Here is a 24729-nt window from a genome sequence, read left to right on the forward strand (position 1 = left end):
CTTCACGTCTTAAATTCACACAATACTACGCAATACGCTGGGTAATGATATGAACACATTTTATCTTTTTTCCCTCGCTTAGCCGTTTTCCGTGTTTTTTTTTTTTTGCAATATGCGATGCAATTATGTGTTTCTGTTGCCGCTTTTGTAGCAGTGCGTTGCCACTTCTAAATATACTTCCAAAGCCATGCACGATTTATAAATGCGTCTAAAAATAGAACGACAAAGCAGAGCGGCAAGCAGCGCAGCAGGTCATGGCCTGTTCAGTTAGATATGCACACATGTGCGGGGTTCAGTTATGTACAAAAGAATAATACTTCTATGAATAAATGATGTAAGTAAATAAATTCGACAATTTAATCCAAGTTCCAAGGAATGTCTGTACTTATTATTTCGACCAATCAACTTTCATGCTTTTTGTATAAAATCTATCCTTGTCTTTAAATTTGAAATGAAAAATCCTTTTGACAGTATTTTTTATTATCGACCAGTAGTGTAGTTGGTCCCTTGCATGTTCATTAGTAAAACTAGTAAATTAACTATCCTATAATTTTGACCGTATGTATTTATGTATGTATATGTACATACCTACAGAAATGCTTATATGTACATATGTACATGCTTTTGTGCTTTTATTTTATTGCTGCTTTGGGCTTTGCTCCTTGTTCTATTTTTAGCCTCATAGCCACATGGCCCAATATTCAATTGGAATCAATTCTAGACGAAAAACTCGACTTTGCTGATTAGATCAGCGCGGGACAGAGAGAGGCCACAAGAAATAATATTGAGAGAGAGAGAGAGAGAGCGCGTGAGAGCAAGAGACATCATTACTAATTGGACTTTTTGGTTAGTCATACTGTCGTGTTGTTGTTGCTGTTCTCGTTGCTCTGCATTTTATTGGCGGACAATTATTCCAGGGAAAAATGGGAGAGCAAAGAGAAGGAGAGAGCCTCAAAATATTTATCAATGAAACATTTTTTAACCGATTTTCCGCTAGCCTGTATTATGGCGGAATTTTCATCAACATTTTTCTTTTTGGCAGCAAATCAAATAAATTGAGCGGTGCTAAAATACAAAGCGCGAAAGGGAAGGGACAGCAAGTGAATGAAATATACATAGAGTAAAGAGTAATAAAGTAAGTGACCGAGGGAGAAGAGAAGACAAGTTGATCGGACGTCACGTGCGACAACTGATGAGAAAATCGTTGTAATCGCTGTTGACTTGTACTGCACAAGGTTACTGAAAATATTTAAAACACACAGGCAGGCAGTCTAAAGTAAAAGAATTAACTTGTGTGTCATAATTAAACTTTTTTAATTCTTGACTATTTTTTGATCATATGTACAGTTGCGGCAAAAAAAATAGCACCATGACATATATTTTTCATTATTGATTAATTGTTTTATAACTATTCATATATTTAACTTGTTTAAGGCTTTTATTTTTACTTTAGGCTCTAATTTATCGAAATACACTGCAAGTGTCGTCGATAATAACATGAAATTGAAATATTTACATTAAGAATGTGAACGTTGAACATTTTAGGCGGCAACAAAAATAGCACTATTTCAAAAATAACTTAAGAAAACGAAAAAAAACGAAAAAAAATACGGGAAGTTCTGGAATATTTGTATTCATTTGTATTCCTTATCGATATAGTGTATTAATATTTCGTTGTAAAAGCTTTGGCAGCAATGACAGCAACACAACGTCTCGGCATAGAATTGACCAAGTTTTGACACCTTTCCCGTGGAATACTGCTCCATGATTCTTGAATGGTGGCCCAGAGCTCCTGATTAATCCTTGGTTTTGCATTAGAAACATATTTTTTTACATCAGACAAAAGATTCTCTATCGGGTTTAAGTCTGGAGACTGAGCAGGCCAATCCATTAGGTGAAGGGATCTGTCTTGAAACCACTTAGGAGCTTTCTTGCTGGTATGTTTAGGGTCGTTATCCTGTTGGAAGACCCACAACAACGGTATTTCGTATTCTGCATAAGACAGCATCACTGTTAGCAAAATATCGCAATAGACATGTTGATCCATAATACCTTTTATCCAATGTATTGGACCCACTCCGTAATAAGAAAAGCATGCCCAAACATCCTATGGTCGGATGAAAGCAAAATCGTGCTATTTGGAGGAAGAGGATCTCGATCCTATGTACGGCGACCCCCCAATTCGGAATACCGCCCAAGTTTCACCTGCAAGACCATAAAACACGGTGGAACGAGTATCATGGTTTGGGCATGCTTTTCTTATTACGGAGTGGGTCCAATACATTGGATAAAAGGTATTATGGATCAACATGTCTATTGCGATATTTTGCTAACAGTGATGCTGTCTTATGCAGAATACGAAATACCGTTGTTGTGGGTCTTCCAACAGGATAACGACCCTAAACATACCAGCAAGAAAGCTCCTAAGTGGTTTCAAGACAGATCCCTTCACCTAATGGATTGGCCTGCTCAGTCTCCAGACTTAAACCCGATAGAGAATCTTTTGTCTGATGTAAAAAAATATGTTTCCAATGCAAAACCAAGGATTAATCAGGAGCTCTGGGCCACCATTCAAGAATCATGGAGCAGTATTCCACGGGAAAGGTGTCAAAACTTGGTCAATTCTATGCCGAGACGTTGTGTTGCTGTCATTGCTGCCAAAGCTTTTACAACGAAATATTAATACACTATATCGATAAGGAATACAAATGAATACAAATATTCCAGAACTTCCCGTATTTTTTTTCGTTTTTTTTCGTTTTCTTAAGTTATTTTTGAAATAGTGCTATTTTTGTTGCCGCCTAAAATGTTCAACGTTCACATTCTTAATGTAAATATTTCAATTTAATGTTATTATCGACGACACTTGCAGTGTATTTCGATAAATTAGAGCCTAAAGTAAAAATAAAAGCCTTAAACAAGTTAAATATATGAATAGTTATAAAACAAATAATCAATGAAGAAAAATATATGTCATAGTGCTATTTTTTTTGCCGCAGCTGTATGTACATTTAATTTGGCCAATTGGGTTTAAAGAGAATCCAAGCAATTTTATCCTTTTTTAACAGCATACATACACTTAAAAATTACATATATACATATGAATGTATGTGTGTTTTCTCTCAGTGCACATACTCGCACACAAATAACAGACCATTGAGGTCCAACTGTCGACTAAATACGTTTTAGATTTATTTTTAAAAGCGTCTGATAAGCGCGGCCTTATCTACATAATCAGGCAAGTGCGAGAGCGAGAGCCGTGAGCGAGAGAGGTAGAGGTAGCGGTAACGAAGGTGTGTGGCCCGTGTCACACCTCCTCAATGCTCACTCGTGCTCACTCTATAGCCAGTGATGTAATTTAAATCTGACCAAAAAAAAAAGCTGGATTAAAAAAAAAAAAGGCTAAAAAACTGAAATCCAGGTGGAAAAGGCTAACAAAAAAGCTGATATTTGGAAAACGATTTCTTGTTTGTTTTTTAAATTTTAAATATATTATATTAAATTATATTAAAAACAGGGATCGCAAATAAGAGTTATGAGTAAAATACAAATTAAGAAATAACATAAAATATTTTTCAATTATGAAAATAAAAGTTGACGAATAACTTTTATTTTATAAATTGAAAATAAAATGTCTTTTGTTTCTAAGTCCCTTTTGGGGTGGACGACGCCAGGTGCTGACTTTTAATGGGAAGGAATTCCCGCTGCAAGCTGTTTTCACAATTTTCTAGCAATCATACTTTTAAAAAGCATATTTTGACGGGAAAAAAGCGGGAATGATATCACTGTCTATATCTTGATTCCGGTCTACATATACGTATGTATGTGTCTATATAAAAATACATACTGATATATATGTATATAAACATATAATATATGCAGAGATATCCCGCTCTGAAACGATTCAATTTCGCTCGCTCAGTTTTGTGTTTACATTGTCAATTCGCAGATCTGCCATCAGAAGCCGGAAGCGATGAGCGATTGCTGCACATAACGCCGGGCACACTGACATTGGACTTGAAGCCCCATCCAGCGGTGGATATCGATCAGCAGATCATGGAGGTAAGTCTCGAATCCAATCGCGCTGGTGTCCCCCCTTTCCTTCCGTTTTATTTTCTTCTATACGCCTTTGATCCGTGATGAAATACGACAATTATTATTGGGATTGTCATATTCTTTAAGAGATCACATTTTATTAGAATATTACATCAGATGAAAAGAGTAGCATTGGACACAAATGTAGCGACTATTTTGACTTAGTCGATCATATTTTGTAAATCCCTATTATTTACTAAAGAATGATATTTCTAGCAGATATATTACTGGTCCAAAAAACCTTTTGTTTATCTTTAGCTGTTATAGGAACGACGGGTCAATTCAAACAAAATTATTTTCAGATCGATTTTGAACGATATATTTGGGAAATACCCAATATAGTTAATATAAAGAAGTTGCTCGAGAGTGGTAGAAAACCGAAAATCAGGCTTAGGTATCCCATTTCCACTGAAAATTCAAATCTGTCTTACTGTTATACTTATACATCAAATCAAATTAAGATAACCACCAAGTCGCAATCTAAAATTACATTTTTTACAGAAAGTGTAAGGTTTATTAGTTTCCGCTAAACTTTGCGTAAAGTTTAGTTTTTAATGCTCAGCTTCTGCATAATGGGACCACTTTCCTCCACCTCGTTGCAACAGTTTTGGGTCCAGTTCCTCCAGCTGGCTGGCATTTTTTCCCCGATTCTGGTCTGTTTTTGTGGCTGCTGCGACTGCTGCTGATGCTCCGCTGTTGTTTTATTTTTATTGAGCTTTTTGCTTTCCGCTTTATTTATACTTTATTTGCCTGGTTCTTCTGGCTCTTGCTCTAGCCATGTTCTCATGCCCCCTGAACAAGCCCATGCCCATACTCTCCTCCATAGCCGCCTGTGTGCGTCCGATGCCGATGCTGCGGCTCCTCTCGTTGAGAGTCTAAATTTAAACGCGTGTACAACTCAATGATTCTATATTTATTGTTTTCACTACGAAAATATGTATGAGTTTTTGCGCATTTTTTAAATAAAATCCGCTATAAATAGACGGAAACCGAGTCAAGAGAGCTGCACAGTGAGCGAGAAAAGTTTGAGCGGTGGGATGCGAAGGCGCCGCTGCCTATGATGGACATTCTCGAAAGATGATGTTGCAAAAACTATATGAATGATAGTGATATTAATTTAATAATTAATTGTGTACCGGCTTGGAAATTTATTTAAAATGGTAAAAAAAGAAAGGAAAGTAGAAATCGCTGTGGATTTTCAAAGCCATATATTCTGTAAAAATATTACTACAAAAATGTAGGCCTTAGTTACATTCTGTTTTTGAACCCTTTTTATAACATTTGCAGGGCATAAATAAAAAAGGAAATTGAAAAGGGTATACAACCTTCGGCTTCCCAAAGTAGGTTTCCTTTCTTCTGTATAGTTTTAAAGTCATCTCTTAGTTTTCCCTATCTCTTTCTCTTTGAGCCCACTGTAGCTGGGGCATATAATTGCCAGCATGTGCATTTGGCCCACCTGCTTGAGAGACGCCCCCTTTCTCCAACGACGCCCCTGCTCCTTGTGCAACTTTTTGCTCTTGTTCTTCCCCGTATTTCTGGTGCTGCTTGCATTCAATTTATAGTCTCGAGAATTTATTTATGCCTCGATTTTTGGCTGCAGTTTGCCTTCTTATTTTTGTCGACTTTTCCTCTCTTCTCTGCTTCTTCTTCGATTTTTATACCCTTGCAGGGTATTATAATTTCAGTCAGAAGTTTGCAACGCAGTGAAGGAGACGTTTCCGACCCTATAAAGTATATATATTCTTGATCAGCATCAACAGCCGAGTCGATCTAGCCATGTCCGTCTGTCCATCTGTCCGTCTGTCCGTCTGTCCGTCTGTCTGTTTCTACGCAAACTAGTCCCTCAGTTTTAAAGCTATCTGAATGAAACTTTGCATATAGTCTTCTATATACTCTCACTGCTATATATGTCGGAACGGGCCGGATCGGACGACTATATCATATAGCTGTCATACAAATGTTCGATAAATTTTTAGAAAAAAAATTATAACTTGGCTGTTTTTCAATATTTTTGCATCATTTTTGAGATATAGCCATTTTATATTATTACAGAATTTTGGTAAAAATTTTATGAAAATCGGACGACTATATCTTATAGCTGCCATAGGAACGATCGGAAAAAGAATTGGAAAAAAATTATAACTTTGTTGTTTTTCAACATATTCTTATCTACTTTTAGATATAAGCTTCTTTTATTATTTCAGAATTTTGGTAAAAATTTTATGAAAATCGGTCAACTATATCATATAGCTGTCATATAAACGATCTGTAAATGTGGAGAAAATGTAAAGCTGGGAATGTAAAACCTTAACTGTCAAACTGTAAACATAATAAGTAAAAGTAAAATGTAATGAAACTCTGTTTTGTGAGTGTTTTCAGCATTTTAATTTATAATATAAACATCAAAACCAATCTGCAAGGGTATACAAACTTCGGTGTGCCGAAGTTAGCTTCCCTTCTTGTTCTTGGATGCTGTTCGTCGCATTTCGTTTGTTTTGTTTTCGTTTGAAATCTTTATTTTTAGGGTTAAAGAGTGTTTTATATGCGACCCAATGGTCTTCTTGTTCCTCCTATTTTTTGCCGTCGCCCACTGTCCCACCCATCAGCCCGGCGGGCTACACTGAGAGAAATGAATTGAATAATTTAATCTGCTATAAGGTTTTTATAAATAATTGAATAAGATAAACCTGAAGATACTTTCCGGGCTATTTTTATATACATAAATATATATATTTTTATTCTTTAAAAATTTTAAATAATTGTATATCCTTTCTTAATAGCAGTTATATTGGCAGTAGCTTTCTCACTTGTTTTATTCTGTCAGAAAACTGTATACGCAAAGCAAAAGCTATACAGAAATGCGTATGCTCCATTATAATTAAATAAAAAATAAAACTCTTGTTTAAGAAAATGAAGCAGAAAACAATGACTATTATTTTTGTTCTGTGTAGCTTGCCCATTTTCCATTTACATCCCATTTGAGTTGCCTTCGTTTTTCATCATCAACGCGTTTGCCGTTTTTGTTATTTTCAGTTTTTCCTTTGAATTTATTTTTGTTCTTTTATAAACTCTGCGGGTTATATTTTTAAAACACACATACAGAGGCGGCGCACACACTTGGCTGGTTAGGTCACGCATACAATAACAACAATTGCCAATCAGTGAAAATGTTTTATAGAATTCCGCCATCCTTTTTCTTTCAGTATTTTGTGTTCTCTTTTTTTTTTTGTCTTTTCTATTTTCTATTTTATAATTTTTGTTTTTTTTTCTGTATTTTATTTTTGTGGTTTCGTGGCACGAGCAAAATGCAAATTAGCAAACATTGATGGTAGAGTGGGCGGCGGTGGTGGGAGAGAGGGTGGGTTGACAAGATCTTAATGAAGATGATCATTGATCTTTGATCTTCGTCCACAAATTAGGCAAGAATAGCGAATGGCAAAGAATGGAATTTGGTTGGTAGATGAAAAAGACTTTATATACCAGTATAAGTATTATCCATGGATCTTTGATCAGATTTCCTTCCATGTTATGTTGAAAGCTAGGGAATATATATGTACGTTTATTGGCTTTGGTGTTGATGTTTAAGATAAATCTTAAGGTTTTTAGAATATGTGTGTAATGTAAGTTTTATTTGTAAACGTTGTAATATGACAGCAACTGTAAATATCTAAATCTTAGATGAATTTGGGTAAAATTCTTCAAAACTCCTTTAATTATATATCATCTAACATGAGCATTTAATTTTTGTTTCAAGAATATATAATTAGAAAACAAGCGCTAACACGGTCATCAAATAAATTAAGCTGACATCGATTACTGATCGATTCGATGAGCTTATTTTCTTTACAATTTCCGGAAATACATCGCTCGCTCCTCGTCACCATTGGGCAAGGTGGACTGCATTTTTCCGCTATTAATTTCATTTGTTTGTGGCTCACGCCCCCACTCCCTTTTTGTGTATTTTTTACCCGCTCCGCGGCGCACTGCTTCTATTTTTATGGGCGTGCCTGTGTGTTGTCTTCTGCCCCGCTATAATTATAGCGCAGGTATTTATAATTATCACACTTGCCATAGCAACTGGCGAATATATGAATGTATGCTGTGGTGCAAGCTGCAGGGGGTTGTGGGTGTTGCTGGGTGGGACTGGCTGGGGTGGGGTGTGGATTGCAGTTTTCTAGGAATCGGTGCGATGTATGCCATATGGCATAAGGTTCTTTTTACATTGCACTGCGCCAAATTGGCCTTAGTTGAGTAGATCGATATTTAATTTCGTTACAAACGATTACTTCTTTACAAGCAATCGAAACTATCGAAAGTTTCACAGATCATAATATCGATATGATATTGAAATAGAAATCGATCGAAATCGAAAAACGTAGTTTAATGATTTTGTAATTATGTTTTATTTTAATGGAAGGAAAATTTGAGCTTTAGCTTTCGATAATCCACATAAATCTGGACTCGAACAATCAGCTCATTTCGAACCCGTGCAAGATGCGATCGCTGATGAGGTTGAAGATGGATGATTCTCTATCTCACGACGACCGCCCATTTGTCTGCCCAAATCCTCGGCTACTCTCTCGCCAAGTTCTATTTTTCTCCACCTTTCTTCCGCTTTGGTCGCTCTTTCTCAGATTTTCCGCCGCGCCGTCGTAACTGTTTCGAAATTCGTGTTTATATTTGATTTTTTCGCCAGTTGGGCCAGTCGGCCGAGTGAAACTGAAATGAAAGCGCCACATTTCCCCCATTCTCCTCATTTCCCAGCAGCGAACGTCGAGCCCAAAACGGAATAGCGGATAACAAATAGGAAATGGGAAACAAAACAACAACGGACAACTGAAAACCATAACACCATTCAACGAAAACCAAACACGCAGTTTTTCGAAAATTCCACGCGAAAATCCACGAAAGTGTGCCTGCCTGGGCAAGCGTCTATAAAAGAAAATACAAATACCAAAATCACACACGGCAGAAACTAACATCCAGAGAACAAAGAAATCTGAAGCATTGCTGAGCATTGAGTGAAGTGAGTGATGGAACAAAGGAAGTATCTTCAAATCGGATCCTAAAACGACGAAGACAAATCAGAATATAAACAAGTTGTGTGTAAATAATGTAATATATGTAAATATAAATGAGCGTGTGGGGGGTGGTGACACAAACACACACATACAGTCACCTGAGAGGGGAAGGTCATGGGGAAATTCGCGAAGATGACAATTAGAAAATATGAATACGAATAAGAACCAAACCCAGACCAGACAATAATATTAAATTAAAGTATTTAATTTATTGTCAATTGCCGCCAGATTCTGTGTTTATTTGTATGCATAATATATATAAGTTATACATTATTGGGGAAATTCGATTACTCAAAAATTACATTCAATTTGAACTGAAAGATCAAGTCAAACAAAATCTTGTGCGTAGATTCTGATTCTACTACAGATTCTACCAACTAATTCGATCTCTGCTTTCATATATAAAAGATAATCTTAGTTTTGAAATGTATCAGCGTGATAGCAACATTCTTGTACCGCCTCATTAATGAAATCTTGAAAATGTAGTTACATTATATAAAATTTGTTATTCTCGCTTAAGAGGAGGTAGCTCTGATTATATACCTACAGTATAAACAGGGCAATCTCAGACACTATAAGATCTAGAGGTACCAATTTTGGGATAGACATACTTTAAGGTTAAATGATATCAAGATTGTTTTTATATGCTGCAATATAGAAATAACAACAGCAAAATGGTGACCATTGGAGTTATTACCCTAACCACAATTATTCGACACCCAGAAAATTTTAGTTTCGTCACTTTTAGGAAAACCGGAAGGCATATTACAACAAAATCAAATAGGCAAATTTGAATTACATTTATAAATCCTGCTTAACATCTGATTTTTTTATTTTAGATTTTGAGTAGCTCTAAAAATCTTAAAAGCCTATCTTTTAGGCATTGAATTCACTAAATGTTTGGGTAACAATTGTTGTAAAGGAAACTTGTACCCCAACACTTCACTTTTGAGGCTTTCGACCTTCTCAAATTTCTTGTTTTGGCCTAAATTCGTCTGACTTAAACCCCCAACATTTTTCAATTAAATTTAGGTCAGCTGAGTAAGCTGACCAATTCAAAACACTTAAATGGTGATCATTTTTGAAGCGCTGGGTCTTTTTAACATGGTGAATATGTTTATTATCTTAAATAAAAACAAGATCTCTTGCCATATTTTGTTCAAAAAATGTTTAAATATGATCCTGCAATACTTTTTTTAATTCTCCACTGTTCATCTTGATGCGGTGATGCGTTCCAGAAGCATGAAGAGCTCTCCCCAAAACATTGCTACAGTTTTAGGCATGCCAAAAAACAGGCTTTTGTGCTTTTTGTTAACGCTACTTAAAAACGCGAGATCCCATCTGAGATAAGAAAATCAGATTTTAAACAGAATTCATTAAGCTTTAGTTCTGCATACTTGATTTTGTTGTAATATGCTTCCCGACTTTCCTACGAGGGTCGAAAGTACAGTTTTCGGGATGTCGTTTTAATTCTGGGCAGGTGTGTTTGTGGAATATTATTCCAAGTTTATACAACTTAATTTAAACTTCAACTCAAGGGGGTTCCCAGTTTTGTACTATTGAATTCGTTCGTTCGTTTGTTGGATAATGGAAATTGATAACCGATAAGTTTTACTTATTGCGAGCTACAAGTGCTTCTATTTCTATTCATTTCACCCAAATTAATTTATTTCTAACCAATTTTTCCGGTTATTTGCAGCTCAAGAAGAGCCAGGAGCTTCAGAAGCAGCGGCTTTTCCACACTTTTCAGGAGCAATCGAAACAGATGGAACTGGAGCACAAACTCCAGCTGGAGCACAAGTATCAAGTGAGTAGAGGACACAGGCCGGGCCTCTTGTACATATTTTAGGTTCTGGTTGTTGTTGCTGCTTTTAAAACTCTTTCAACAATAATAATAATAATGACGGCGAGACGACGATGTGTTTGACGGCTGTGTGTGGGCAGACAGAAATCGAAATCGAAAATAAAAACAAACCGAACACACAGCCAAGAAGTAAAAGAGAATTGAAATGGAATGAAATTATAAATATGTACGTATATATAATATAATATAATATTATCGTGCCGGAAGTGTCGGAACTGAGCATTAAACTGTCCGATGCCCAATGACTAAGGCCAAGCGTCGTTGGCACTCATAATTCTGGCAGAATAAAGGCGTTTCAATAGACACTTGGTATCCGGTTCCTCTTCGGTTTATGAGAGGAGAAACGCTCAACTCTTTGGCAGCAGCAGCAGAAACAACCAGAACTAAACAGACAATTGTGCATTTAATCTCTTTTAATTCCCTCCTTCACCACGAAAAGCTTAAAAAACAAACAAACAAACGAATATCTCTCGAATTTATTGTAATTATTCAGTTTGCGGTGAATTCACATGGCGCTTTCCAGGAATTGCGGGATCAGAGCATGGTAACCGCCGCCGCCGCCGCTGCTGCAGTGGCCGAAGAGCAGCATCGCCATCAGCAACACCAGCAGCAGCAACAACAACATCAGCAGCAGCAGCAGCAGCAACGCGAGCAGCAGCAACAGCGCGATCGCAGGGAACGGGAGGTGATGAAGCGCAAGGAGAACTGCAGCGCCAATGCCAGTCCCGAGGTCAAACAGATTCTCAACGTAAGCCCAGACCACATGTCCCCCCATCTCCCGTGAAGACCCAATTACACAGCTCCAATTCTCGTATTCCTTTGGCAGTGCTTCATCATGAGCCGCAAGTCGCAGGCGGCGGCATCCAATGGCACAACGACAACTTCCCCCTATAGGAACCGGTAAGAATGCAATATTTAAGGTGTCTTTAAGGGAGGAAATAGTTGTACTTTTAAATTGTTTACCGACTTCCCTGCTTATTGACTTCCTTTTGGTACTTTTCGCACTTGCAGCGGCGTGGTGAAGAGCTCCTCGGGCGAATCGCTCCCAGCCGGAACCGTGACCAGTGCGCATCCGTACAAAATACCTCAGCCACCCTCCTCACTGCTGAAATATGAATCTGATTTTCCGCTGAGGAAGACAGGTGAGTGCGCTTGTGACCGGCCTTTCGCCCTTGAATAGCAAACGTGATGCTGATTGCCAGCAGGTGGCCATGGCCATGGACTCCTGCCGCCCGAGTTCTTGTACATTTCGCATTTTTGCGCCTTTTTGCCTGCCACGTTCGGATGTTACTCCCGATTTATTGCCTAACCACAGACTGTGAATGCACTAAAATGTAGAAAAATGTTACGGGGGAAGGGAAACAGAGAGTTATTATCATGAATTTTGGTGTTAGATAAGTTGTACTGTTCGTAAGGTGCTTAAGTAAGCACTCCGATATATATACATTGTATAATGGGGTTTTTTTTTTTGGCAAGACTTTCGTTCAGGTTAGGGTCACTTACGAAACTCTCGATTTGGGATGTTACTTAACGACAAATACAGATAGATAGACAAGGAATGAATGGTTATTTAAGGCATTTGTAGGCTTACATTTATAAATTTCTTAAATGAACTGAACGTAAAATAGCAAAAAGCAAGATAGGAAGCTAACTTAGGCACTCCGAAGTTTGTATATATATAACTAAATTTCTTCGGTGGCAAACAGGATTAAGATTGATTATGGGGAGAAAGACTAGGATGGTAGACAGTAGCTACAAAGGCATGAACATTCACAGCTAAAAAAGTCTACTAAATAATAACTGCAAGATTATTAACTAGTCTCGCTTAAATCTTAACTAAATCTTAACTCTAACCCCGTCAAAACTAACCCCTGACCACCATCCTTGTATGCACCGCTCTCGACACAGCATCCGAACCGAACCTGCTGAAGATCCGGCTCAAGCAGAGCGTCATCGACCGCAAGGCCCGCATCGGCGGACCGGCGGGTGCGAGGCGCCATGAGCGCCTCCTCCAAGCGGCGCAGCGCAGGCAGCAGAAGAACTCTGTTCTCACAAGTACGTATCGAAAGGAACCGAAAGGGTTTTCTGCTGGGATCGGGCATATCTATCATTGGGTAGAGTGTAATATCCTGATGTTGCGTAAAATGGAAAATAGGCTTACCTTGTAGCCCTATAAAAATTGATCTTAAAAACTGATTTATTGCCTAAATGTTAAAATAAATATACATATTGATTAATTGCAACGTTAGAATTTCAAATTCCATATCGAAGCTTGAAATAATTATCGATAAAATATCGTTTATTCGAAATCTTCCTAAACGGGAATAAGTTTAAACATAGAACTTGTACATAAATGACTTTTTAATTTTAATATTTATCATTTGTAGCATCAGGATATTAAAATAAATAAATCAAATCAAATTTTAGTTATTGAAAAAAAAAAACGCCTTATCGATTTTATCTAAAAATATCCACATAATTGTATTTATTTGATTAGCCAAATTTATTGATCCGATATATTACACTCAACATCGATTAATCGCAACGTTAGAGTTTCAATTGTCATATCGAATTTTGGTATAAAATATCGATAATTCGATATTTTCCCAAATGGGGATAAGTATTAGCAGAGAAAGTGTATATTCATGTTTATTTTTTTTTTTATATAAAACACTTATATTGGTAAAACTTTAGATTTAAAATTCGTTTTTAAATTTTTTAACGTTGTTGTCTTTTTTGTTTAATCGTTGTTTCCGCTTTTATGGCTGTTGTTTTACTGCTGTTTCAAATAACATTACCACGACCAACTGCCTTATATGCCCCACTGATCGTATTATCCACTGATTCTGTGACTCCAACTAATCGCTTTGTCTTCTTGGACCTCCCACCTCGCCCAGACTGCAACAGCACTCCGGACTCGGGACCCAACTCACCGCCCTCGGCCGCTGCCCTCACTGTGGGCGTGGTGGGGAGCCGCGGCTCGCCCACCAGTGCGCCAATCCAGGAGGAGAATGAGGAGGGCAGCCAATACCAGCCGGGCCAGAGGAGCAGCATCAATGACCTGCCGCTGTTCAGTTCGCCGTCGCTGCCGAACATCTCGCTGGGCAGACCGCATTTACCCAACTCGGCGCAGGCGCACGCCCAGGTTAGTGCCCAGGCGCAGGCGCAGGCCCAGGCCCAGGCTCAGGCGCAGGCCGCCCAGGTCAACTATGCGATGTTCGCGGCCCTGCATCATGTGGCCGCAACCGGAGGCGGCGGACAGCCGGGCGGCTACTACAGCCCACTAGGTATGTCGTTCGTAGGCCGACAGCCAGCTCCGCTGGCCATGATCCCGGCAACTGGGATAGCGCCACAGCAACCGTCGCCGGTGGTGCGCAGCGCCTCGGCCACCTCCACGTCCTCGTCACAGGCCTCTCTTGTGGGCGATGTGGCGCCGCCGCAGGCGCATGCCGCCTCCACCATTCTGCCCTCATCCTCGTCCTACATTCAGCAGCTGGGCGGCGTGGCCGGATCGGCGGTTAATCTCCATGCCGTGGCTGCAGCGGCGGCTGCGGCGGCTGCTGGCTCACTGGCGCCCACCAATAGTCACGGTCATGGCCATGGCCACGGTCACGCCCATGGGCACGGACACGGTCATGCCCATGCCCATGCCCACGCTCACGGACATGGCCATGCTCTGTACGGAGGCCACCAGCACAATGTACCCATCACGGATGCCCAGGTGGCGCAGGTGCATCTCCACAAGCAGGGACACCGGCCGCTGGGAAGGACGCAGTCGGCGCCGTTGCCTCTGGGTCATCCGATGCTCACGGGCGCCGGGCAGCTGAACTTGGTGCAGACGCACTACGAGAACAGCGAGGTGAGTGCCAGAGTAGCTACGATGAAGTTGAACCTTGCTTGACACAGTTTCCCCGTCTCGTTATCCCCCAGGCGGAGCGGCAGGCCTACGAGCACCAGGTGCTGAACCAGAAACTTCGCCAGACCGTTCTCACCCGCAGCGGGGCAGCGGCTGCCGCGGCCGCTGCTGCCGGAGTGGGCGTGGTGCGGGAGGCGCAGCTGAAGGAGGAGGACGACGACTCGGCCGCCGAGGTAATGGACCTTACTGACAAGAAAAAGCCGCCCAAGACGGTGCTGACGAGCACTATAGCGACCAGCACGTCCCAGAATCTGCCCGAGGCGTTGGCGGCGGCAGCTGCCGCCTATCGCACCCCGCCCTCCACGTCCGTCGTGGCCGCCTCATCCGCCAGCAGCTCCACGAAGACGGGGATTAAGCTGCGCGACCAGGAATACCTGCAGCAGCAGAGGGAGCAGCTCCTGCTTCTGCAGCAGGAGGAGGAGCTGGCCAAGGGCCTGTTGCGACCGCTCTCGCGGACGCTCAGTAGTCCGCTGGTGCCGCTGGGGCCGCACGGTCTCAGTCAGATCCCGGACACTGGCCAGCAGCCGGCGCCAATAGCCACCTCCTCGTCGGCCGACCACATACCGCCCGTGAACCTCTCGCTGCCGCATCGCCAGCACCGACAGCTGATGAGCACCCTGTATGCCTCGCATCTGCGGCAACATCAACAGCCGCTGGCCAGCGGGTCGCCGCCGCATAAGGTCACCACGGGCCTGGCCTACGATCCCCTGATGATGAAGCACTCGTGCATCTGCGGCGACAACGCCCAGCATCCGGAGCACAGCGGCCGGCTGCAGAGCGTGTGGGCGCGGCTAATCGAGACGGATCTGGTGAAGCGTTGCGATCGCCTGCGCGCCCGCAAGGCCACGCAGGAGGAGCTGCAGACGGTGCACACGGAGGCGCATGCCATGCTCTTCGGGTCCAACCAGTGCCAGTTGAGCAGGCCCAAGCTGGAGAACACGCTCTCTGCGAGCTTCGTTCGCCTATCGTGCGGCGGCTTGGGCGTCGATCTGGATACGACGTGGAACGAGAACCACACGGCCACCGCCGCCCGAATGGCTGCCGGCTGCGTGATCGATCTGGCCTTCAAGACGGCCAAGGGGGATCTACGGAATGGCTTCGCAGTGGTCCGGCCACCGGGTCATCATGCGGAGGCGAACCTGGCCATGGGCTTCTGCTTCTTCAACTCGATCGCCATTGCGGCCAAGTTGCTGCGTCAGCGGATGCCCGAGATGCGGCGAATTCTCATCGTCGATTGGGTGAGTATCCAGATTATTCCCTTGGCTTTTCCTCTGCCACAGAAAACCCGAGGATTATGTGTGAGAACTAAGCCATAACCAAAGGCTTCACGATCTTCTGTCTTTACAGGATGTGCACCATGGCAATGGCACACAGCAAGCATTCTACCAAAGTCCCGACATTCTATATCTTTCCATACATCGACACGATGACGGCAACTTTTTCCCCGGCACAGGCGGACCCACAGAGGTAAGTTTTTGCGATTACGATTGCCCGTCGTCCGGATACGTTGATTTTGAATGTCATGTCCACAGTGCGGATCCGGTGCCGGTCTCGGCTTCAACGTGAACATCTCGTGGTCTGGGGCACTGAATCCACCCCTGGGCGACGCCGAATATATCGCTGCATTCCGTACCGTTGTGATGCCCATCGCGCGGAGCTTCAATCCGGACATTGTGCTGGTCTCCTCCGGCTTCGATGCGGCCACCGGCCATCCGGCTCCGCTGGGCGGCTACCACGTTTCGCCGGCCTGCTTTGGTTTTATGACCCGCGAACTCCTCCAGCTGGCCAGCGGCAAGGTGGTGCTTGCGCTCGAGGGCGGCTATGATCTGGCCGCCATCTGTGATTCCGCCCAGGAGTGTGTCCGCGCATTGCTCGGCGATCCAGCCGCTCCGATAGCCAAGGCCGAGCTGGAGCGGCCGCCCTGCCAGAATGCCATCAACACGCTCCAGAAGACGATAGCCATTCAGGTGTGTGTGTTTCGCCAGCATCTGACCGTTCTCCCTGTCTCACTCTAACTCTCCATCCTCTCTATCTGATCCGCAGCAAACGCACTGGCCGTGTGTGCGGATGCTGGAGCACACGGTGGGTCTGTCCGCTCTGGAAACGCTCAAGGTTGAGCATGACGAGTCCGAGACGATCAACGCCATGGCCGGCCTCTCGATGCAGTCGATGCACAGGTGGGTTTTGGCTATATATTCCGATATATATATATAAACTGCCTATATTATCATGCAGAACCCTGTCACGCGATGATTCCGAGGAGCCGATGGATCAGGACGAAACCAAATAGACGGCGATGGAGGCAGAGGATGTGGAGACGAGGCAGGCAAAGGGAGGGAGGGAGGGATGGGGATAGGGAATAGCTGCTCAATGCACATATTTAGTTATATTTGTTGTAGTTGAATTGATTGTTGTTGCTGTTGTTGTTGTGGCGCTCGCTTGCAAATTTGTTGTCGTTGTCAATCATCGTTTATAGCCATGCCTCCTCACGCTGGCGCTCGCTCTCGCTCTCTCTCTTGAACCCTAAGATCCTTTATTTTATAAATATATATTTTGCTGGGAAACATCGAAGGGGTAAACAAGGAAAACAAGAAGCAGAACAGGGCCTAAAGTTCAAATTGGTGGCTGTGCCTCCAAAAAAAGAAATCTTATAATAAAAAAGAATAATAATAATAATTAGAAAACCAATAAAGTCTTAAGAGTTTTATATGAATATATAAGATATATATATATATGATCTATGATATATGATTATTATATGTAGAATATCTATGTATGTTGAGAATTTAGCTTGTAGAATTCTTTGAGATTCGTTTTGTTAATATTATCATTTTCTTTTTGAAGAGGATAACCCCCCCCCCACACACACAAAGATCCTGTGTGTTTCTTCTACAGTATCCCCTCCCCAAAGGATATCGCGCCCACACAGAAACAGACAGGGAGACAGCGAGAGCGAGAACTCAAGCGATAGAGGATTACATGTTTTGTAGAACGCTTTAGCTGATAAACGAAGAATATAAGAGAATACAAGAGGAGAGAAGAACGGGGGGAGAGCTGAGCTGAACAAGTAGCAACATGAATAGGACAAGTTCTGACAAGCGGAAACTCAGAAATCTTTTTTGTACAATTTATAGTTTAGTGCAAGTTTCAAGTACAACATAATATTATTTAATTAAACCAGTCTATATATATCTAAATATATATATATTGTGCAATAAATGTGAGTGCGGAGCAAAGGCGGAAACGCAAAAAGCCACAAAATAAGTGAAAGCTAAAAACATAAACCTATACCTAAACGTAAACGTAAAAAAACTGAAACTAAAACTAAAACTTAAACACTAAACACAAAAAGCTAAAACGAATAAGTAAAGAATTGTTGTTAAATGTTGCCGAGATCTTATATACGTATGTATACCTAATAATTGTTACAATAATACCCAATATTATAATAAATGCACATATGTATGTATGTGGCCGTAAATTAACGATAACGATGTTCAACAAATGTCTGAAATGAAGTAAAACTATTATTATATGTAAATAAAACACGGAGCAACGTGAACCATTTTAATAAAAAACAAAAGCAAACACACATTACACACACTCACGCTCAAATACAGCCTGGGCAGGTCCCGAAAAGGCGCGAGAATGGGGAAATATTGAAAGAAATATCTGTTGAAATGCAAAAAGAAAATCTAAAAAAAAAAACAAACAAAAAACAAACGTTTATCAAGGTGTTAGCCGCTGTAATTGTGTTTGTACTCGTGTACCTTTAGCTGTCTAAGACCATCTCTCTCTAACTTGCTACCTGTACCACGGAAAATCACTTTTAAAGGACGATGGAGCCAGGAACCCGGCAGGAACACGCAGAAGACTGGGGAGAAGGAGAAGAAGAACAACGAGAGACGGATACGGATGCGATCCAACTGGAAGAACCATTGTTAACAAATCGAAACAAAAACAGAAAATAGCAACTTAAAACTTAAAACTAAACAAAAGATGATAACTAAGAGATACCGCAGAAAATGTAACTATTATGCTAAGCGAATAACGACAGTTGCCATTGCCAGAAGAAAACTTGTCCCTTTATAATCAATCTTTTGTTTATTTTTATTTTTTCAAGACCCCTCTCCAAGGTTATCTTTGATTATAAGAAATACTTGTTTCGACACAAGTCAAGGTGACAAAAAAGAAACCCAAAGAAATGATGTTCTACAAATAATAAAGATAAAAGCGAGCTAATGATAAATATTGTTGTTGCGCACTGCGAAAGAAACAAAACAAAATAAGAAAATATATTGGATATTCCACATTTGCTAAGGAATATCGCAAAAGAAAACGGTTTTAGCGAATGAAAACAAAATCAAATATTTATATTTTGTTTAATATTGCACAAACAAGTCCATGAAACAGAAACAATTAAGAGTAAACTAATGTGTGTCGCTTTTTCTAAACGAAATAAAACGAAAGAAATCGTCAAGAGAATGTTTTTTTATTGTTTTATTTTGTTTATGTTTACGCTCGCTCCTTATCGCCACTGACCCAGATAACTTAACCGGCAGAGCCGGATCGGCCGGTGGATAGACATAGGCCCCCCTGGAGCTGGATCGCACTTTGTTCCCTCTATGAGGTGATATGAGGTGGACCTATACTCGGTATGTACGCATTTATTTCCCTTGTGTGTGTTTTCAGCATTTTATTTATGTTATGAATAAATATATAACTTATATATATATATTATTTTTTTATTTTTTTAAACAAAATGGTAGTTGATAATTTTTGTAATTTTAAAATAATTTTTTTTTAACAAAAATGAGCAAGAAACTGATTTTTAAAGGTTCATAATTCCGAGTTAGTTTTTCTAAGCTTAAAAAAACTGCATACTTAAATTAATTTAAATACCTACCAATAATTTTAAATAATTTTAGGATCGCCAGAGATGAAGCTGGAGGAGCGAGCAGCTGGCAGGACAGACCTCAACCGGATGGCAGTAGAGGACGGTGATCGGATCTTGGCTCCGGGCTATATGAAAGCCTGCAGCAGGCGTAGATAATTTATTTATTTATATTTATAAATGAAATTTAAATATGTAAATGTAATTGATGGAACACACAAATATGAATCAATAAAAGATGGCGAAATCAATGGCAATTTTTTGGTAAAGGCGGCATTTATTTGGGATTGTTTGGGGAAAAACCTAATTATTTTGAAAGCAAAATTTTTTTCTAAATTTTAAACATTTTCTTCGGATGTTTTACAATTTTTCAAAATTTTTAAATTTTTTTCAAAATTTTTAAATTTTTTTCTAAATTTTTAAAATTTTTTTTCTGAATTTTTAACATTTTTTTCAGATTTTTTATACTTATTTGAGATTTTTTTTTATAATTTTTAAAATTTTTTTAAATATTTTAACTGCCAAATTTGAATTTGAATTTAACTGCCAAATTTGAATTTAACGACGATCAGTTTCAGAGTGCCCAGGTGCAGTTGTAAAATAACACCTAAATTTGGATTCAAAAGGTTTGAGTCTCCGCTAACTTGTGCCGGCTCCTAAATGGTTTGAAACTTGGACTTTTTATAACAGTTTATACCAGTTTTCAGTTGCTTTCTGCTGATTTCTGTTCGCCTGTTACCCCAATTCGGGAAACGGGCAATTTGCATGGAAATGTTCGGAAATTTGGATGGGCTGCTGTAGGGATGTTGTTGTAAAAAGGTTGTTGTTGCCATCAAGCTGTTGTTGTCGACAACAAATAGGTATAAATGCATAAAATGAAATTAACAATATGGTCACATCTGGTTTGAGTCTGTGCTTACTCCAAGATCAATGGTTCGAAACTTGGACTTTTTATAACAGTTTATACCAGTTTTCAGTTGCTTGCTGCTGGTTTCTGTTCGCCTGGTATCCCAGTTTGGGAAACGGCCAATTTGTATGGAAAATTTCAGAAATTTGGATGGGCTGCTGTAGGGATGTTGTTGTAAAAAGGTTGTTGTTGCCATCAAGCTGTTGTTGTCGACAACAAATAGGTATAAATGCATTAAATGAAATTAACAATATGGTCACATCTGGTTTGAGTCTGTGCTTACTCCAAGATCAATGGTTTGAAACTTGGACAAAATTTACAATATGGTCACACTGGCACGTTTTTCGTGGCCCAAAGTTTTTATAACAGTTTATACCAGTTTTCAGTTGCTTGCTGCTGGTTTCTGTTCGCCTGGTATCCCAGTTTGGGAAACGGCCAATTTGTATGGAAAATTTCAGAAATTTGGATGGGCTGCTGTAGGGATGTTGTTGTAAAAAGGTTGTTGTTGCCATCAAGCTGTTGTTGTCGACAACAAATAGGTATAAATGCATAAAATGAAATATAACAGTTTATACCAATTATTATTTTTGCCCAAAAGTTTTTATAACAGTTTATACCAGTTTTCAGTTGCTTGCTGCTGGTTTCTGTTCGCCTGTTACCCCAGTTTGGAAAGCGGCCAAATTTTAGAAATTTTGGTCACTTGCATCAGTGATGCTCATGTGCATCAGTGATGCTCATCTGGCTATATTTTGCAATATTGGGGGCAATAAAATCGGGCTATATGGCAGTGATGCTCATCTAGCTATTTTGCATTATTGGGACAAAATGGCATCTCACTAAATGCCAGTGATGCTCATCTAGCTATTTTGCATTATTGGGACAAAATGGAATCTCACTAAATGCCAGTGATGCTCATCTAGCTATTTTGCATTATTGGGACAAAATGGCATCTCACTAACTGCCAGAGATGCTCATCTAGCTATTTTGCATTATTGGGACAAAATGGCATCTCACTAACTGCCAGAGATGCTCATCTAGCTATTTTGCATTATTGGGACAAAATGGCATCTCACTAACTGCCAGAGATGCTCATCTAGCTATTTTGCATTATTGGGACAAAATGGCATCTCACTAAATGCCAGTGATGCTCATCTAGCTATTTTGCATTATTGGGACAAAATGGCATCTCACTAACTGCCAGAGATGCTCATCTAGCTATTTTGCATTATTGGGACAAAATGGCATCTCACTAACTGCCAGAGATGCTCATCTAGCTATTTTGCATTATTTTAAGTATTTTAGCAAAACTGAGTATGCAGTTTTGTTAAGCTTAGAAGGAGCAACTCAGAACAGTTTTCCGAATTGAATTTCATGCGTTTTTGGCCGAGTTATGAGGGTTTTTCTCATTTTTTGTTGATATTTTTTATAAATTATAGGTAAGTATTTTAGCAAAACTGAGTGTGCAGTTTTGTTAAGCTTAGAAGGAGCAACTCAGAACAGTTTTCCGAATTGAATTTCATGCGTTTTTGGCCGAGTTATGAGGGTTTTTCTCATTTTTTGTTGATATTTTTTATAAATTATAGGTAAGTATTTTAGCAAAACTGAGTATGCAGTTTTGTTAAGCTTAGAAAGAGCAACTCAGAACAGTTTTCCGAATTGAATTTCATGCGTTTTTGGCCGAGTTATGAGGGTTTTTCTAATTTTTTGTTGATATTTTTTATAAATTATAGGTAAGTATTTTAGGAAATCTGAGTATGCAGTTTTGTTAAGCTTAGAAAGGGCAACTCAGAACAGCTTTCCGAATTCAATTTCATGCGTTTTTGGCCGAGTTATGAGCTATATAGCAAAATAGCTAGATGAGCATCACTGGCAGTTAGTGAGATGCCTATAATTTATAAAAAACCCTCATAACTCGGCCAAAAACGCATGAAATTCAATTCGGAAAACTGTTCTGAGTTGCTCTTTCTAAGCTTAATTTTGAAAGCTGTTCTATGCTGCCTTTTCCAAGCTTAACAAAACTGCATACTCAGTTTTACTAAAATACTTACCTATAATTTATAAAAAATATCAACAAAAAATGAGAAAAACCCTCATAACTCGGCCAAAAACGCATGAAATTCAATTCGGAAAACTGTTCTGAGTTGCTCTTTCTAAGCTTAACAAAACTGCATACTAAGTTTTGAATTTCGTGCATTTTTGGCCGAGTTGTGAAGTTCACATTTTTATAGGTAAGTATTTTAGGAAATCTGAGTATGCAGTTTTGTTAAGCACAGAAAAGGCAACTCAGAACAGCTTTCCAAATTGAATTTCATGCGTTTTTGGCCGAGTTATGAGGGTTTTTCTAATTTTTTGTTGATATTTTTTATAAATTATAGGTAAGTATTTTAGGAAATCTGAGTATGCAGTTTTGTTAAGCACAGAAAAGGCAACTCAGAACAGCTTTCCAAATTGAATTTCATGCGTTTTTGGCCGAGTTATGAGGGTTTTTCTAATTTTTTGTTGATATTTTTTATAAATTATAGGTAAGTATTTTAGTAAAACTGAGTATGCAGTTTTGTTAAGCTTGGAAAAGGCAGCATAGAACAGCTTTCAAAATTGAATTTCATGCATATTTGGCCGAGTTATGGGGCTTTTTTATAAATTATAGGCATCTCACTAGCTGCCAGTGACGCTCATCTAGCTATTTTGCTATTTAGCTCATAACTCGGCCAAAAACGCATGAAATTCAATTCGGAAAGCTGTTCTGAGTTGCCCTTTCTAAGCTTAACAAAACTGCATACTCAGTTTTGCTAAAATACTTACCTATAATTTATTAAAAATATAAGCAAAAAATTACAAAAACCGTCATAACTCGGCCAAAAACGCATGAAATACAATTTGGAAAGCTGTTCTGAGTTGCCCTTTCTAAGCTTAACAAAACTGCATACTAGGTTTTGAATTTCATGCATTTTTGGCCGAGTTGTGTTGGTTCACATTTTGATAGGTAAGTATTTTAGCAAAACTGAGTATGCAGTTTTGTTAAGCTTGGAAAAGGGAACTTAGAACAGCTTTCAAAATTGAATTTCATGCATATTTGGCCGAGTTATGGGGCTTTTTTTATAAATTATAGGCATCTCACTAGCTGCCAGTGATGCTCATCTAGCTATTTTGCTATTTAGCTCATAACTCGGCCAAAAACGCATGAAATTCAATTCGGAAAGCTGTTCTGAGTTGCCCTTTCTAAGCTTAACAAAACTGCATACTCAGTTTTGCTAAAATACTTACCTATAATTTATTAAAAATATAAGCAAAAAATTACAAAAACCGTCATAACTCGGTCAAAAACGCATGAAATACAATTTGGAAAGCTGTTCTGAGTTGCCCTTTCTAAGCTTAACAAAACTGCATACTAGGTTTTGAATTTCATGCATTTTTGGCCGAGTTGTGTTGGTTCACATTTTGATAGGCAAGTATTTTAGCAAAACTGAGTATGCAGTTTTGTTAAGCTTGGAAAAGGCAGCATAGAACAGCTTTCAAAATTGAATTTCATGCATATTTGGCCGAGTTATGGGGCTTTTTTATAAATTATAGGCATCTCACTAGCTGCCAGTGATGCTCATCTAGCTATTTTGCTAAATAGCTCATAACTCGGCCAAAAACGCATGAAATCCAATTCGGAAAACTGTTTTGAGTTGCCCTTTCTATGCTTAACAAAACTGCATACTCAGTTTTGCTAAAATACTTACCTATAATTTATAAAAAATATCAACAAAAAATTACAAAAACCCTCATAACTCGGCCAAAAACGCATGAAATTTAATTCGGAAAGCTGTTCTAAGTTGGTTATTCTAAGCTTAACAAAACTGCCTACTTAGTTTACCTACCTACTTACCTACTTACCTGTAATTTTTTAATAATTATTTAAACAAATATGAGCAAGAAACTGGTTTTCAAAGGTTCATAACTCAGTCAAAAGTTCCTGAAATTCAATTC

The 24729-nt window shown here is 39.6% G+C and overlaps 1 protein-coding gene across 5 annotated transcripts in view; it reads left to right on the plus strand.

The window, feature by feature from the left end:
* Positions 1–18548, plus strand: part of HDAC4 (histone deacetylase 4) — a 28200-nt gene extending 9652 nt beyond the window's left edge. For 2 of the 5 annotated variants that reach the window (XM_017180938.3, XM_070287900.1), the window contains 12 exons: positions 3950–4062; positions 10876–10983; positions 11534–11788; positions 11867–11940; positions 12052–12182; positions 12949–13095; positions 13938–14899; positions 14971–16194; positions 16304–16423; positions 16489–16923; positions 17000–17133; positions 17192–18548. In XM_017180938.3, the coding sequence (XP_017036427.2) occupies positions 3950–4062; positions 10876–10983; positions 11534–11788; positions 11867–11940; positions 12052–12182; positions 12949–13095; positions 13938–14899; positions 14971–16194; positions 16304–16423; positions 16489–16923; positions 17000–17133; positions 17192–17246 (3758 nt within the window). In that variant the 3' untranslated portion in view covers positions 17247–18548. Of the gene's footprint in view, positions 1–3949; positions 4063–8973; positions 9122–10875; positions 10984–11533; positions 11789–11866; positions 11941–12051; positions 12183–12948; positions 13096–13937; positions 14900–14970; positions 16195–16303; positions 16424–16488; positions 16924–16999; positions 17134–17191 lie in introns of those variants that run through there. The other 3 variants (XM_017180946.3, XM_017180975.3, XM_017180968.3) reach the window with 3 other exon arrangements.
* Positions 18549–24729: the final 6181 nt, after the last annotated feature.

The sequence above is a fragment of the Drosophila kikkawai genome, chromosome X, assembly GCF_030179895.1.
Source record: "Drosophila kikkawai strain 14028-0561.14 chromosome X, DkikHiC1v2, whole genome shotgun sequence".
Classification (NCBI taxonomy): domain Eukaryota; kingdom Metazoa; phylum Arthropoda; class Insecta; order Diptera; family Drosophilidae; genus Drosophila; species Drosophila kikkawai.